The 15,980-nt window shown below is 37.7% G+C and overlaps 1 protein-coding gene across 1 annotated transcript in view; it reads left to right on the top strand.

The window, feature by feature from the left end:
• ANKRD31 (ankyrin repeat domain 31) overlaps positions 1-15,980 on the top strand; it is a 158,080-nt gene that overhangs the window by 44,914 nt on the left and 97,186 nt on the right. The window contains exons 9-10 of the mRNA XM_026498776.4: positions 5,068-5,177; positions 11,960-12,115. Coding sequence (XP_026354561.1) covers positions 5,068-5,177; positions 11,960-12,115 — 266 coding nt within the window. The remainder of the gene's footprint in view (positions 1-5,067; positions 5,178-11,959; positions 12,116-15,980) is intronic.

Raw genomic sequence — 15,980 nt, 5'->3', positions numbered from 1 at the left:
TATCGATCTTGTTAATTCTTTCAAAAAACCATCTTCTAGTTTCATTGATCTGCTGTACTGTATTTCTGGTTTCTCATTCATTGATCTCTGCTCTAATTTTAATTATTTCTCTTCTCCTGTGTGGCTTAGGGTATATTTGTTGTTCTTTCTCCAGTTCTTGGAGGTGTAAGGTTAATTTATGTATTTGGGATTTTTCTATGTTTTTTGAGTGAGGCTTGAATGGCTGTGTATTTCCCGCTTAGGACCTCCTTTGCAGTATCCCATAGGTTTTGGACTGATTTGTTTTCATTCTCATTGGTTTCCATGAATGCTTAAGTTCTTCTTTGATTCCCTGGTTGACCCAAACATTCTTTTTTTTTTTTTTTAATGATTTTTTATTATATTATGTTAGTCACCATACAGTACATCCCCGGTTTCCGATGTAAGGCTCGATGATTCATTAGTTGTGTATAACACCCAGTGCACCATGCAATACGTGCCCTCCTTACTACCCATCACCGGCCTACCCATTCCCCCATCCTCTTAGTTTTTCTGACTGTTTCCTTGGATGTGCAGAAACTTTTAATCTTGATGAAGTCCCATAAATTCATTTTATCTTTTGTTTCTCTTGCCTTTGGGGATGTGTCATGAAAAAGGTTGCTTTGGCCGATGTCGTAGAGGTTGCTGCCTATGTTCTCCTCTAGAATTTTGATGGATTCCTGTCTCACATCGAGGTCTTTCATCCATTTGGAGTTTATTTTTGTGTATGGTGTGAGATAGTTGACCCAAACATTCTTAAGCAGGATGGTCTTTAGCTTCCATGTGTTTGAATTTCTTCCAAATTTTTTCTTGTAATTGAGTTCCAATTTCAAAGCATTGTGGTCTGAGAATATGCAGGGAATAATCTCAGTCTTTTGGTATCAATTGAGACCTAATTTGTGACCCGGTATGTGGTCTGTTCTGGAAAAAGTTCCATGTGCATTCGAGAAGATTGAGTATTCTCTTGTTTTAGAGTGGAATGTTCTTTATATATCTATGAGGTCCATCTGATCCAGTGTGTCATTCAAAGCACTTATTTCTTTGTTGATTTTCTGCTTAGATGATATGTCTATTGCTGAGAGTAGAATGTTGAGGTCTCCTACTATTAGTGTATTATCAATAATGTCTCTTGGGGTGCCTGGGTGGCTCAGTCGTTAAGCGTCTGCCTTCGGCTCAGGGCATGATCCCAGGGTCCTGGGATCAAGCCCTGCATCGGGCTCCCTGCTCTGCTGGGAGCCTGCTTCTCCTCTCCCAGTCCCCCTGCTTCTGTTCCCTCTCTCACTGGCTGGCTGTCTCTCTGTCAAATAAATGAATAGAATCTTAAAAAAAAAAAATAGCGTCTCTTTATTTTGGTTATTAGTTGGCTTACATAGTTGGCTGCTCCCATGTTGGGTGCGTACATATTTACAATTGTTAGATCCTCTTGTTGGATAGACCCTTTTAAAAATGATGCAGTGTCCTTCTGTATCTCTTACTACGGTCTTTAGCTTAAAATCGCATTTTTCTGATATGAGAATTGCTACCCCAGCTTTCTTTTGAGGTCTGTTGGCATGAAAAATGGTTCTCCATCCCCTCACTTTCAGTCTGGAGGTATCTTTAGGTTCACAAAGAGTTTCTTGTAGACAGCATATGGATGGGTCATGTCTTTTTATCCAGTCTGCAACCCTGTAGCATTTCATGGGAGCATTTAGGCCGTTCACGTTGAGAGTGATTACTGAATGATATGATTTTATTGTCATCATGTTGCCTGTAAAGTCCTTGTTTCTATAGATTGTCTCTGTAAATTTCTGTTCTGTATCACTCTTGGGGTCTTTCTCCTTTTATAAAAACCCCCCTCCCCCTTAATATTTCTTGCATGGCCGGCTTGGTGGTCACATATTCTTTCAGTTCCTGCTGGTCTTGGGAGCTCCTTGTATCTCCATCCATTCTTAATGACAGCCTTGCTGGATAAAGTATCCTTGGTTGCATATTCTTCTCATTTAGTACCCTGAATATGTCTTGCCAGCCCTTTCTGGCTTGCCAGGTCTCTGTGGACCAGTCTGACGTTATTCTGATGTTCCTCCCTCTGTACGTAAGAAATCTCTTTCCCCTTGCTGCTTTCAAGATTGTTTCCTTGGATCTAACATTTGGGACTTGTACTATTATATGTCGTGGCATCTGTCTGTTCTCATTGATGTTGGGGGGGTCCTCACTGCCTCTTGGACACGAATGCTTGTTTTCTTTCCCAAATTAGGGAAGTTCTCAGCTATGATTTGTTCAAATATATCTTCTAGACCCCTCTCTCTCTCTACCCCCTCGGGGATCCCAATAACTCTGATATTGGAATGTTCCATTGAGTCACTAATCTCTCTCAGTTTGATCCCTTGGGTTTTAATCTGTTTTTCCCATGCTGCCTCGGTTTCTTCTTTTCTATCATCTTATCCTCTAGCTCACTAATTTGTTCTTCTGCCTCGTTTACCCTGGCAGTCAAGAGTATCCAGTTTAGACTGCATTTCATTCATAGCATTTTTAAGTTCGGCCTGATTAGATCTCATTTCTGCCCTTAGAGATTCTATATGGTCATTAATATTTTTCTCAAGCCGAGATATCACCTTCATAATTGTTACTCTGAAGTCTTCTGACATCTTGGTTATATCCATATCCATTAGGTCTGTGGCAGAGGCAACAGTCTCTGCTTCTTTTCTTTGTTGAGGGTTCCTCTTAGTCATTCTGTTGAGGGGTGGTTGAGGGAATGTACAGAGTCCAAAGTATTAACCCAGATGAGCCTGTTTTATAGGGACCTTAGGGTTGTCAGCCTCTTGTTCTTCCAGCCTTCTTTGAGGGGAGAGGCTTGCTGTGCTGTTAACTCCGGCAACCCTGTTTGGGCAGAGTTGCCCTGCCCCCTGTGGGGTGGGGAATGGGCTCAGTGAAAATGTTTTTTGGGGGGCTTTTTGTTCTCTGGTGGCTTTCCCTGGCGGCTTTCTGAGTCTCTTCCGAGAGTCAGAGCAGAAGTGACTGTAGCCAAACCTCTGTCTCAGAACAGAGAGATCGCAGTCTGCTCTTCACTGAGTTCTCCAGGCCACACTGTCTCTGTTTCTGTGCTGCGAAAAAACACAGTCTCTTGCGTTGTGTACCCCACAGCAGCACTCCCAGCTGTCATTCCCAGGGCCAGACATGTCTCTGCCCTTTGTGCTTCTACAACCGCAAGCCGTCCCCAGTTCACTCGCACGTACCCGTAGCTCCTGGTTTCAGTCCAGGGCTTCCCTAAAGTCCTTTCTCCACAGCTACCAGTCTTCAAGTCTCCCAGCATGGGAGGCTTTTGCCTTCCTGGTGCAAGTTCATGGAGGTTCCCTCCACCTTCTGTTTATCTTCAGTATCTTCCTGCAGAATCACGGCTCCCTGCTTCTTACCTCAAAACCAGCCACTGGAGATACTCTGTTTGTAGAGATCCAGATATATCTTCTTACATCTCAGGCTGATTTCATAAGTGTTCAGAATGGTCTGATAGATTTCCAGCTCAATTCAGGGGACCGGTTGAAATAGGGTCGCCTACTCCTCTGCCATCTTTTTCCAATCTAGGTCCTTTCACATTGTCAACAAATAGCAGAATTTCCTTTTCTATGGCTGAATAATACTCCATTGTGTGTGTATGTATGTGTGTGTGTGTGTGTGTGTGTGTGTATACACCAATTTACTTTATCCATTTATCCATCAGTAGATACTTAAGTTGTTTCCATGTCTTGGCTATTATAAATAAAGCTGCAGTGGACACGGGTGCAGATATCTTTTCAAGATAGTAATTTTATTTCCTTTGGATAAATATCCACAAGTGGAAATGCTGGGTCATATGATAGTTCTGTTTTTGATTTTGTGAGGACGCTTTATACTGGTTTCCATAGTGCCCTCACCAGTTGACATTCTCACTAGCAATGCACAGGGATTCCTTTTTCTTCACATCCTCAGCAACACTTGTTCTTTCTTGTCTTTTTAATGATAGCCATTATAACATGTATGAGATGATATCTTAACTGTGGTTTTTATTTGCATTTTCCTGCTGGTTAGTGATGTTGAGCACCTTTTCATGTACCTGTTGGCCATTTGGATGTCTTCTTTAGAAAAATGTCTTTTTAGTTCCTCTTCCATTTTTTAATTGGATTGTTTGCTGATTTGCTATTGAGTTGTATGAGTTCTTTATAAATTTTGAATATTAACTCCTTATCAGATGTGTGATTTACAAATACTTTCTCCCATTCAGTAGGTTTCCTTTTTATTTTGTTGATGGTGTCCTTTTCTGTGCAGAAACTTTTTAGTTTGATGTAGCCCTAGTTCATTTTTGCTTTTGTTGCCTTTGCTTCTAGTGCCAAATCCAAAAAATGATTGCCCAGACCAATGTCAAGGTGTTTTTTTCTATGAGTTTTATGGTTTCAGGTCTTACAATGAAGTCTTTAATCCATTTTGAATTGATTTTTGTGTATGATATAAGATTGAGGCCCAGTCTCCTTGTTTTACACGTGGCTGTCCAGTTTCCCAAACATCATTTATTAAAAAAATTGTCCTTTCCCCATTGTATATTTTTGGTCCCTTTATTGTAAGTTAATTGACCATATATACGTACGTTTATTTCCTGGCTCCACAGTGTCCTTTTCACCTATGTGTCTGTTTTTATTCCAGTATTTTGCAGTTTTTGATCAGTGTAATCCCACATGGCAAGTCCTGTTTTCTTGCAAAAAGCCTCTCTTTTTCCCTAGAAGGTAAATACATAGTGGCATGCCAGCTTATGGAACGAGGAGCAAGAGACTCAGAATACTTGCAGATGACTGCTCCTAAAGGAGAGAAACCCACAGGTGGCACAAAGAAAAGTCTAGAAACCACAAAAACTGGCATGCCTGTCACAGAATTATCTTCAGTTTGCTCAGGAGCCATCTCCATATTTTAAAGTGCCATGCTGTTTGATAGCAGCTCAGCAAAATACTTTCTAGTTTTAAAAATTGAGTAAAAATTTAGTATGATTCTGTATGAATGGTTGTAGAGAACATGATAATAATTTTAAAAACACATTTATGTTTCAAGAATTCAGGATCCTGCTTTAATGATTAAAGGTAAAGGGAAGAATATACATTCAACCAGACTCAAAAGTGGAGAACAGATGCAGAGAAACAAAAAACTTGCTGGAAAAAATGGTGAGGCATATTTGATTTCTTTCTTTTTTTTTTTTTTTAACTAAATAACTTACAGAAACATAGAATTCTGGGACTGAAAAGGATTTAGAGATTATCTATCTCATCTTTCTCATTTTACTGATGAGGAAGTTCATAGAGGTTAAGGATTTTTCCCAGCATTGCACAGCTCATTAGTAGCATAGCTAGGACTTGATCATGAACTTCTAGATTATAGGCTGGTATTTTTTCTATATTTCTACTTTGGATAGCATAGTTACAGAACCCTTTTCAAATTTAGATATGTGATCTATTTGTGGTATGACCAACCTAGCATAAGGCTTTGAGAAATCATACCAAGAGGAATAATTAGAGGAAAGGGAAAGGCAAAATTATTGTTATTCTTAGTTGTTATTTCTTTGTTCCTATAAAACCCCAAAGAATAACCTAAGAAACTGAGAGAAACAATAAGAATATAGAAAGGCTGGTTAAAATATACTAGGGGTACAATTGGCAAAATTAAAATGTGGACTATAGGTTAAATAATAATATACCATTGTTAAATTTCCTGAATTTAATAATAATTTGGTTGTTTAAGAGAATCCCCTTGTTTTTTGCAAAATACACACTTAAGTGTTAGTGAGTAAAGGGGCATGGTGTACATAAGTTATTATTTATATATATGTCTGTGTGCATGCATATATTTAAATAAGAAGGGAGAGGGAAGGGAAGAATGAAGGGGGGGTAAACAGAAGGGGGAATGAACCATGAGAGACTATGGACTCTGGGAAACAAACTGAGGGCTTTAGAGGGGAGGGGGGTGGGGGATCGGGATAGGCCGGTGATGGGTATTAAGGAGGGCACATATTGCATGGAGCACTGGATGTTATATGCAAATAATGAATCATGGAACATTACATCAAAAACTAAGGATATACTGTATGGTGACTAACATAACATAAAAAATTGTTATTAAAAAAATAAAAATAAAAAAATAGAAAAAATAAATAAGAAGGGAGATAGAATGATATAAACAGGTGGCAAAATACTAACAATGGGTGACTCTTTTGTTCTGTTTTTATAACTTTTTTTTAAGTCTGAAATTTTTTCCAGATAAAACATTTAAAAAATTTAGTAAACTGAGACGAGACAAAAATAAATACCTTTCATATGTATAAGTATTACCCAGTTAGAAAAAATATAGGAGAAAGTCCCATTTATAATAATTATAAAAGAGAAAATACCTGCTTATATACCTAATAAGAAATGTGCCTTACCTGTAAGAAGAGAGTTGAAAATTCTGCTGAGGGACTTTAAAAAAAAGAAAAAAGACTTGAAGAAATAGAAAGAAGAACCTTATTCTTGACCATAAGTATTCAGTCTTGTTAAGAAATTTATTTTTCCCCAAATTACCCTGTAAATGTGTGAGAGCTCAGTCAAAAACAGATTTTTGTTTATTTGTTAATTGTTTTGTTTTGCTTTATAAAGCTGGAGGTTAGTTATGAGAATGTTATAAAATGATAATATGAAAGACTAGCCTAGAAAATTCTGAAAAATAAAAGTACAGGGAGAGTGGAGAGACAAGAACCTACTGTAAATAATATGAAAGCTATTAGAAAGCCATAGAAATTAAAATAATTTGGTGTACAGGCACTGGAATAGACAGATAAATTGAAGAAACAGAATAGAGTTTAAATGTAGAAGCCTGATACAGTGTGAATTTTGGGGAAGGTATATAATAGAGATGACATCTCAAATTGGTGGCAAAAAGAAGGACCAAGCAATAAATAGTGAAGACATAAACAAAATTGGATGAATACCTATAACATTCCTTATACTGAATTTAATTCCATTTTGGCCAAAGATTAAGTGAAAAAAAGTTGTAGAAGAAAACATAAGTGAATCTATTTGTAATCTCCAAGGAGGAAAAACCTTCTTAAAGAATGACAAACCCAGAGGCCAGGAGGGAAAAGAATGATAAAATTGACTACATATATTTAAAAAAGATTTTATGGAAAAATACCCCAAAGAAAACCAAACATTGAACACAGAAGAAATATTAATAACACATAACAAGTGTTAAGTGCATTAACATGCAAAGGGCTCTTACAAAACAGTAAGGATAAGGAAAAATGAGTAGGGAACATGAACAAGCATTTCACAGAAAAAAAAATACATATATATAAATAACTGGGGTGCCTAGTTGGCTCTGTCAGTTAAGCATCCCACTCTTGGTTTTACCTCAGGTCATGATCTCAGGGTCGTGAGATCCAGCCCTGCGTCAGGCTCCTTGTTCATCTCCAAGTCTGCTTGAGATTCTCTGCCTCTCCCTTTCAAATAAATAAATAAAATCTTTTAAAAAATAACTGAAAAGATTAGCATCTCACTTATGATTAAAAAAAGATAATTAGGAAGTATAGCTTTCACTAAGAGAATGTCAAATGTTTGAACATTTGAGAATTCGCAGTGGCAAGAATGTGGAAAAAGTAAGCATTCTTTTATGTTGTTGGTAATAGTGTAAGTTTATTCAGTCTTTTTTTTTTTTTTTAAGATTTTATTTTTTTATTTGACCTAGAGCAGGGGAAGGACCAGAGGGAGACTGACAAGCACACTCTGCACTGAGCACTGACCCTGAGATCATGACCTGAGCTGAAACCAAGAGTGGGACGCTTAACTGACTGAGTCACCCAAGCGCCCCTGTGCAGTCTTTTTGCCAGGCAGTTTATTTACATTCTTCAGACTTTCAAGTCACAATTCTTGAATTGACAATTTTACTTAAAGGGATTTATTCTAGGCATACCTTGGTGGCTCAGTTGAGTGTCCAGCTCTTGATTTTGCCCAGACTTCTAGGCCCAAAGCCTTCTGGATTAGTCTGCTACGGCTACCATAACTAAATACCTTAAGTGGCAAATTTATTTTCTCGCAGTTTTGGGAGCTAGAAGTCCAAGATGAAGGTAATAGAAAATTTGATTTCTAGCGAGACCTCTACCTGACTTGCAGACTTCTCAACATGTCCTTCCTGCATATATGGAGAACTCTGATGTCTCTTACTTTTTTTTTGTAAGGACTCAAATCCTATTCTATTACGGCATCAACATGAATTTTGAGGGGGATAGAATTCAGTTCATAACACTTTCAGTGGTGAATTCTACAGACATTTAAGGAATAAATAATACCAGTTTTCCATAAACTCTTCCAAAAAGTTGAAGATAAGGAAATACTTCTCAATTCATCCTGTGAACCCACTAATAAATTGAAAACAAAATCAAAGACATCACAGGAACAGAAAACTACAGATGAATATGTCTGGTGAACATAGATACAAATATATAAACAAAACTTTAGCAAATCAATTTCAACATTGTATAATACATCATGACAGAGTGGGTTTATCCCGGGAATTCAGGATTAGTTTTACCATTTGAAAATCAATCACTGTAATTCATTAACAAGCTAAAAAGAAAAGCCATATTATCATCTCAAGGGATGTCAAGAAGGCATTTGACAACACCTTACATCTCTCACTAGTGAAAACTCCCAGCAAACTAAGAATAGAGGGGAACTTTTTCAACCTACAGAGAGCATCTACAAAAAAATATACATCTATTATACTTAATGATGAAAGATTGAATACTTTTCCCTTAAAATCAGAAATAAGGCAGGGGATGTCTGCTCTCACTATTTCTGTTGAACATCATTATAGAGGTTCTTTCCAGTGCAGTCAGAAAGAAAAACAAATAAAAAGCATCCATGTGGGAAAAAAAGAAGTAAAACTGTATTTAGTCACAAATGACATAATCATCTATGTAGAAAATCTGATGAAATCTATAGTAAAAGCAACTATATGTAAGTGAATTTTGCACAATGAAGGATACAAGTCAATATACAAATATTAATTGTATTTCATATTCTAGTAACAAACATTTAGACATTGAAATTTGATACATAGTATCAAAAATATGAAATAGAGATAAATTTGACAAACTATGTAAAAGACAGGTACACTGAAACTTAGAAAATATTCAGAAAAATCAGTGAAAATTATTGGAGAAAAATGGGGACATATGGCTTTGTTCATCAGTCAGAAGACTCAATATTAGTTTTTGGGGGGCTTTTTTGTTTTTTTTTAGAAAGGGGGAGAGAGAGAGAAGTCCAAGAAAGCTCTGCGCCCTGAACAGAGCCCAACACGGGACTTGATCTTACAACCCTGAGATCATGACCTGAGCTGAAATCAAGAGTCAGATACCCAACTGACTGAGCCACACAGCTGTCCCAGAAGATTGAATATTAAGATATTATTTCTACTCAGATATTATCTATGAATTCTACACAATCCCAATCAAAATTCCTGTAGGGTTTTTTTGTAGAAATTCACAAGCTGGTTCTAAAACTCATATGGAATGCAGAGGACCTAGAATGGTAAAATAGTTATGGAAAAGGACAAAGTTAGAGGGCTAGCACTGCCTGATTTTAAGAATTATATGGCAGGACAAGGTGCATGGGTAGCTCAGTTGGTTAAACGGTTAAACATCTAACTCTTGATTTCAGATCAGGTCATTATCTTGGGGTCGTGGAATCAAGCCCGAGTTGGGCTCTGCACTCAGTGTGGAGTCTCCTTGCTCTGTTCCTTCCCTGGCTTTCTCTCTCTCTCTCTCTCTCTCTCTCTGTCTAAATAAATAAATAAATAAATAAATAAATAAAATCTTTAAAAATATATATATGGCAGGGAGCCTGGATGGGTCAGTTGGTTATGCATCTGACTCTTTGATTTCAGTTCAGGTCATGCATGATCTCAGGATTGTGAGATGGCTGTGTTGGGCATGGAACCTGCTTAGGATTCTCTCTCTCCCTCTCCTCCTGCCTCTTCTCTCCTTCCCCCACTCACATGTTCATGCTCTCTTTCTCTCTCAAAACAACAAAAAAGTGGTAATGGCTATAGTAATCAAAATAGCCTATCAGAAATAAACCCTGAGTTTTAACAGAGGCACAAGGCTTTTGTAGAGGAGAACAATTGGATATCCACATGCAACAAGATGTTACTGAATGTCTCTATATTTTAAGAATGTTGAATTTTGTTTTGACCCACAAGTTACTTGAAGATCAGATTTATCCTTTCAATTTTTTTAAAAAAACCTTGTTAAGCAGGTTTGGTGTAGGCTTTATTATACAGCTAAGTTAGCCCTTTCTACTAAAACATGACCTGTCAGGGGTCTCTACGAATGATCTGGTTGTTCAGCAAGGTCTCTCTCCTCAGGCGTCAGGAATGTAAATGTTTCCCAGGCCTGTGTGATCTCTCAGGATTGTTATTTTATAGTTCTCTGGTAGTTGTTCTTGTCCAGCCTCATGAAGACTCAACCTACATATGAGCACTTTAGTATTTAGATAGTGACTCAAGGAGTCCCTTTTATAGATTTTTGGTACCTGTTCTCTCTTCCCAAATCTTTGGTACCGTACCATGCAAAATCTAATCATCCTAGCCTCCTGAAGCTTGAATCTCTATCTCCTCAGCTCAGCAGGATCACCTTGCTATGCTTATGTTATATGCTGGAAAGTGCCTCCAGACAAGAGTGATCTTAGGGCTCACTCTGTTGTTTCCCTTCTCTGGGAGGAGTCATAGATCTGAATTGCCTGTTCTCCGGTGTCTGAATATAGGGTTTTTTTACCCCATATGTTTTGTCTAGTTTTTTTTTTTTTTTTTTTTTTAGTTGTTTGCAATGGAAGGGCAAGTCATGACAATTATTTAGTTGTGATTGGAAGTGAATGTCTTCTACATCTTAGTTTTCATTGAAAAATTTTTTATTCTTAATTTGTTATTTCTGATAAATTACGTAACTAGCAAGTACAACTGGCAAAGATAGATCTTGGAATAAAGAATACTTTTTATTTTTTTGTAAGCATACAGTTTATCTGGTAGGAGCAGAATGCTTTCTAGTCTTGAGTGAGGGAAGATAGGTTCAAATGTTCAGAAGTTGGTTTGCTTTACAGTGGAACTGAATGGAGGAAATCTAATAAAGGCAAAGCAGATAAATTGTGATCCATTAAAAATGTGCTGCTGTACTCAGTTATTTTTGTGAGATTTTAGGATAAGGCAGATTAGGTAGATCAGAATTGGAAAAGCTATCGTCAATGTTATTCTGAAATACAGTAAAACCAAATGAACTATTCCATAAGATGACAGGATTTAGAGTATCTAAATAAGGAATATCAGGAGACACAGTGGAGAAATGATACCTGATATACATAACCTGGGAATCTAATTGTCTGTTTTCTGGCTTAGGAAATAAAACTGTTGTACAGATCAAGATCATTTTTCTTTATTTAAATTCATGACAACTATTTGTAACAAACAAATTTAGCATTCTCTTTTCTGGCCTCACTGGGGTTAATTTCTGTATCTTCCTTATATACTTCTGAGATTTTTTCCTCATGGTGTTGTAACACATTTTGGTACTATAGTATTTTGTTAGATTTAATAACTCTAATTCTAGATTTAAATAATCCTTTTCACCAGAACTTTTAAGAAAATAATCTGTTAGTCTTCTCATGTATGTGCTTTCATGGGGGTTTCAATAAACATAAACTGCTTACATGATTTATAATGTACTGCAAGTATTTTCAAACTAATGACATTTTTTCTTTTACCTTTTTGCATGTAGATAACATTATAGTTGGGTTTATGGATGAAATATTCTTTCATAGTATAATTCCTGAATGTTGAGTGGATTCACACTGTTACTTGTATTTTTCCCGATTTTCAAGTAAGGATTATTACTTTTTGTTTTCTTTTGTTCATCCCCTCATTTCAGAAAAAATGAACAGGAATAAAATATCTCTGTCTAGCATTAACCGTAGAAACATTTTTGGAGAGAACTTACTGTATCAGGCTGCTCTGCATAATGACGTTGGTCTTGTTCATCATTATATAATAAAAGGTGGAAATGTTAATCAGACAAGTTATGCTGGTAAGTTGGGGTTACCACGCACAATTATCTTGAGAGTGGTTCATAATTTCTGCTTAGTCACTCCTTTGAAAGTATGACGAAGTGGGTGTAAGGCAAGTCACAGACAGAAAGCTTCTAGGTAATTTTTCTGCTTAGGTAACTGATCACCATCTTCTCCCAGGGATGTGGTAAGGTGGGGAGGGAAGGGCAGGAGAAGAGCATTATATTTCATCTTCAAAGATTATGCCTGCACAGGAGTGGAGGAGATAATGCTAAGCGAAATAAGTCAAGCAGAGGAAGACAGTTATCATATGGTTTCACTCATTTATGGAACATAAGAAGTAGGAAGATCGGTAGGAGAAGAAAGGGAAGAAGGAAAGGGGTGTAAAAAGAAGGGGGAATGAACCGTGAGAGACTATGGACTCTGGGAAACAAACAGGGCTTTAGAGGGGAGGAGGGTGGGGGATCGGGTTAGGCTGGTGGTGGGTATTAAGGAGGGCACGTATTGCATGGTGCACTGGGTGTTACATGCAAGTAATGAATCATGGAACTTTACATCAAAAACTTGGGATGTACTGTATGGTGACTAACATAACATAATAAAAAAATTTTATTAAAAAAAAAAAAGATTATGCCTGCCCAGGGCGCACCAATTGGGCCATGTGCAGTGGCCTTCCACAGAAGGATGCGGTTCCTGTGGCTGACTTGTTGGCTTTGCATGGGCATTGTTACGGTGAGACTCAACTTTGAATGGAAAAGAAGCTCAAAAGCTGAAGGAAGCTGATGGTATGCTGAGCTATGAGGGAAATTGAGGTAATATGGTAGATGTACAGCAGGGGCAATGGCCAGGGATATGGAGAGAAGAGAGTATGAGGTAGAGAAGGTGGGGAAGGGAGCTCAGAACATTCTTTCCACATGGCTGGATCTCTGTTACAGTGTTTTTTGTGGAGAGAAGCTGATGTTCTCCTGGACAAGAACGCTTCTTTAAGGACACTTAAGTGCTTAAGGCACTGAGCAGCACTGGGCCAGCCTGGGTAGTGCATTTATGTGTCCATACTTTTATTAGTGTGTCTAGACTTTCTCAGTTTGTGAAACAGTGCGAAAAGTCTTATGAGGCACAGGGATGAACAGCACAGTCCACGGACAAGCAGGTGATTAGACTGACTTTAGTAAAGCATGTGTTTATATGATAATCAGGGGTTAACAGGCCGTTGTTCTGAATCTCATACCCAAGTGAACCACCAATGTCCTGTGACCCTCAACCTTGGATCCTTATTTGCTAGCCAAAGCACTTGCTCCCTTCAGAAATGTGTGGTACTTGCTGTTAGTCTCTATCTGCTCCTTAAGTTCAGGAGTAGCTCTACATGCAGCTAACTCTACTTTATGGACTTCCCAAGAATCTCTTAATATATTTTTTTTCATTAGCCCTTTTCTGTGCCATTGTTTACATCCTTGGTGTTTATTCTCTACTTGTCTTCGGCCATTTATTGTGCACTTTCTCCTGGCGCAGTGAGGAGACCTTCTGTGACCTTATGAATTCTTTATCCTTAACATACTTTCCTGGCTTCTTGAACTCTCTTGTTCTCTATTTTTCCTTCTCACTTTGCATCTTAGCTCTGATCTTTGCTTCTGGCTGTTCCATCTTACAAAATTGCAGAGGGTAGTGTTTTTAAAGACTTGACTACAACCATTTTCATCAGTCACCTGCAGTGTTTGTTTAAAATGTGGTTTGTTTAAAATGTTTATTTCACCCTCCAAGACACACGCATGCACACAAACACCGTCTCACAATTAAAATCTGTAGGTTGAAACCTTGAAATCCGCATTTTAACATATTTCCCCAGATGATTTGTATTCTCAGTGAAGTTCAGGAACTACTGGCAAGAGATGTATGACCTCCATGTGATACATCAGTTCATTGTAGTGAGCTTCTACATATGCCCGTATGTACCAGATGTTGTGAAAACAGAAACATACGTATACTAGAAAAGCTTAAATATATTCTGTGATACAGTCCAAGAAAGAATAAGTGCCTTTTGAGAAATTCATAAGATGTTATAATAATAGACCAATGATTTGTCATAGGTAATAGTTTGCATTATGAATCCTCATTTACATTTTATGATATCTTTGTCTTTGATTTAAAAAAATGGTTGCAGTAGTTCTTCATCTATCAAAAACAAAGGTGAAACCAGGAAGTAGGCTGAAGAAACTCTGAATACCCAAAAACAGATCTCATAAAGCTTCTTTGCTAAAACCCTCTCATACCAATGCCTTGAGCATTATTTTACACAGAATTCTATCTGATTCCTAAGTCTGTGGCACATTCGAACTGAAAGTAAAGGCTGGCACAGTCCAGGATATTGATAATAGCAAGAAGTTTAACAGCAAGGCAAGAGACAGATAAGAACATAAAAATGAGACGCCACATTGTTGAGGACTGTATAATACAGAAGAGCATGCACTTACACCTCTGTGGGTGTTAACAGTTGCTACATTAGAGCCTATAAGTACTAGGATCTTTATTAAAATGTGTTGTTATCTTCTCTTTCTGGGAAACTTACTATCTTATAAAGCTTTAGAGAGATTTCCTTTAAGATGTTAGTTTTTAAAAAGAAAAAAAATTTAAGGCTCTTCCAACCTGCAGATCTGAGAGATAATAAAAGATCTGTTGTAAAATGTGTCCATCTTTATTTTGAAGGAGTGGTTTTATAAGACAGAAGGAATAATCCCTAGGGTAAGGGAAATTCTCAGTGTGTTTGATGTCGTTTTGCATTGTGTAGCCATTTCCGGTCTACAGTGGCTCTGTAAAGATCCTTCTGGCTTTGTCGATGCTGGGAATTTTATTTCAACCGTAAGACTGATACTATTCAGAGGCACCTGGGTGGCTCCATCGGTTAAGCGGCTGACTCTTGATTTTGGCTCTGGTCCTGATCTCAGGGTCCTGGGATTGGACCCCGTGTGAACCCCACGTCAAACCCTGCATGGATGGGCTCCTTGCTCAGTGGGGCATCTGCTGGCGATTCCCCGTGCCTCTCCCCCCCAATTAAAAAAAAAAAAAGACTGATACTGTTTATCACTGGATCATCCTTGCTTGGGTCTCATTTAAAGTGGCATTCAGTTACTCAGCTATCAGAAAGAACGAGTTCTCAACATTTGCTGCAACATGGACTACACCGGAGGAGATAATGCTAAGTGAAATAAGTCAAGCAGAGAAAGACAATTATCATATGATTTCTCTCATCTATGGAACATAAGAACTAGGAAGATCGGTAGGGGAAGAAAAGGATAAAGAAAGGGGAGGTAATCAGAAGGGGGAATGAAGCATGAGAGACTATGGACTCTGAGAAACAAACTGAGGGCTTCAGAGGGGAGGGGGTGGGGGAATGGGATAGACTGGTAATGGGGGCACGTATTGCTTGGTGCACTGGGTGTTATACGCAACTAATGAATCATGGAACTTTACATCAGAAACCAGGGATGTACTGTATGGTGACTAACATAATATATTATGTTTTTAAAAATAGGTAGTCCTTAAGTGGTTATGCTTCAAAAGTTCACATGTGAGCTATTTATTTGAAATTTCTTGTAACATTATGAAAAATTTTAAACATACTGAAAAGTTAAAAGAATGCATCCAGATACTTAAAACCTAGATTCTACATATTTATTTTTATTACATACTTACTATAAAGGAAAAACACTCATGTGTTTCTCCTCTACTTATATTCATAACACTTCTTTTTTCTCAGTATATTTTTAAAATTTTTTATTATGTTAGTCACCATATCATCATTAGTTTTTGATGTAGTGTTCCATGATTCATTATTTGCGTATAACACCCAGTCCTCCATGCAATATGTGCCCTCCTTAATACCCATCACCG

The sequence above is a fragment of the Ursus arctos genome, unplaced genomic scaffold (genome assembly GCF_023065955.2).
Source record: "Ursus arctos isolate Adak ecotype North America unplaced genomic scaffold, UrsArc2.0 scaffold_5, whole genome shotgun sequence".
NCBI lineage: Eukaryota > Metazoa > Chordata > Mammalia > Carnivora > Ursidae > Ursus > Ursus arctos.
This window is presented reverse-complemented; position numbering and strand designations above follow the sequence as displayed.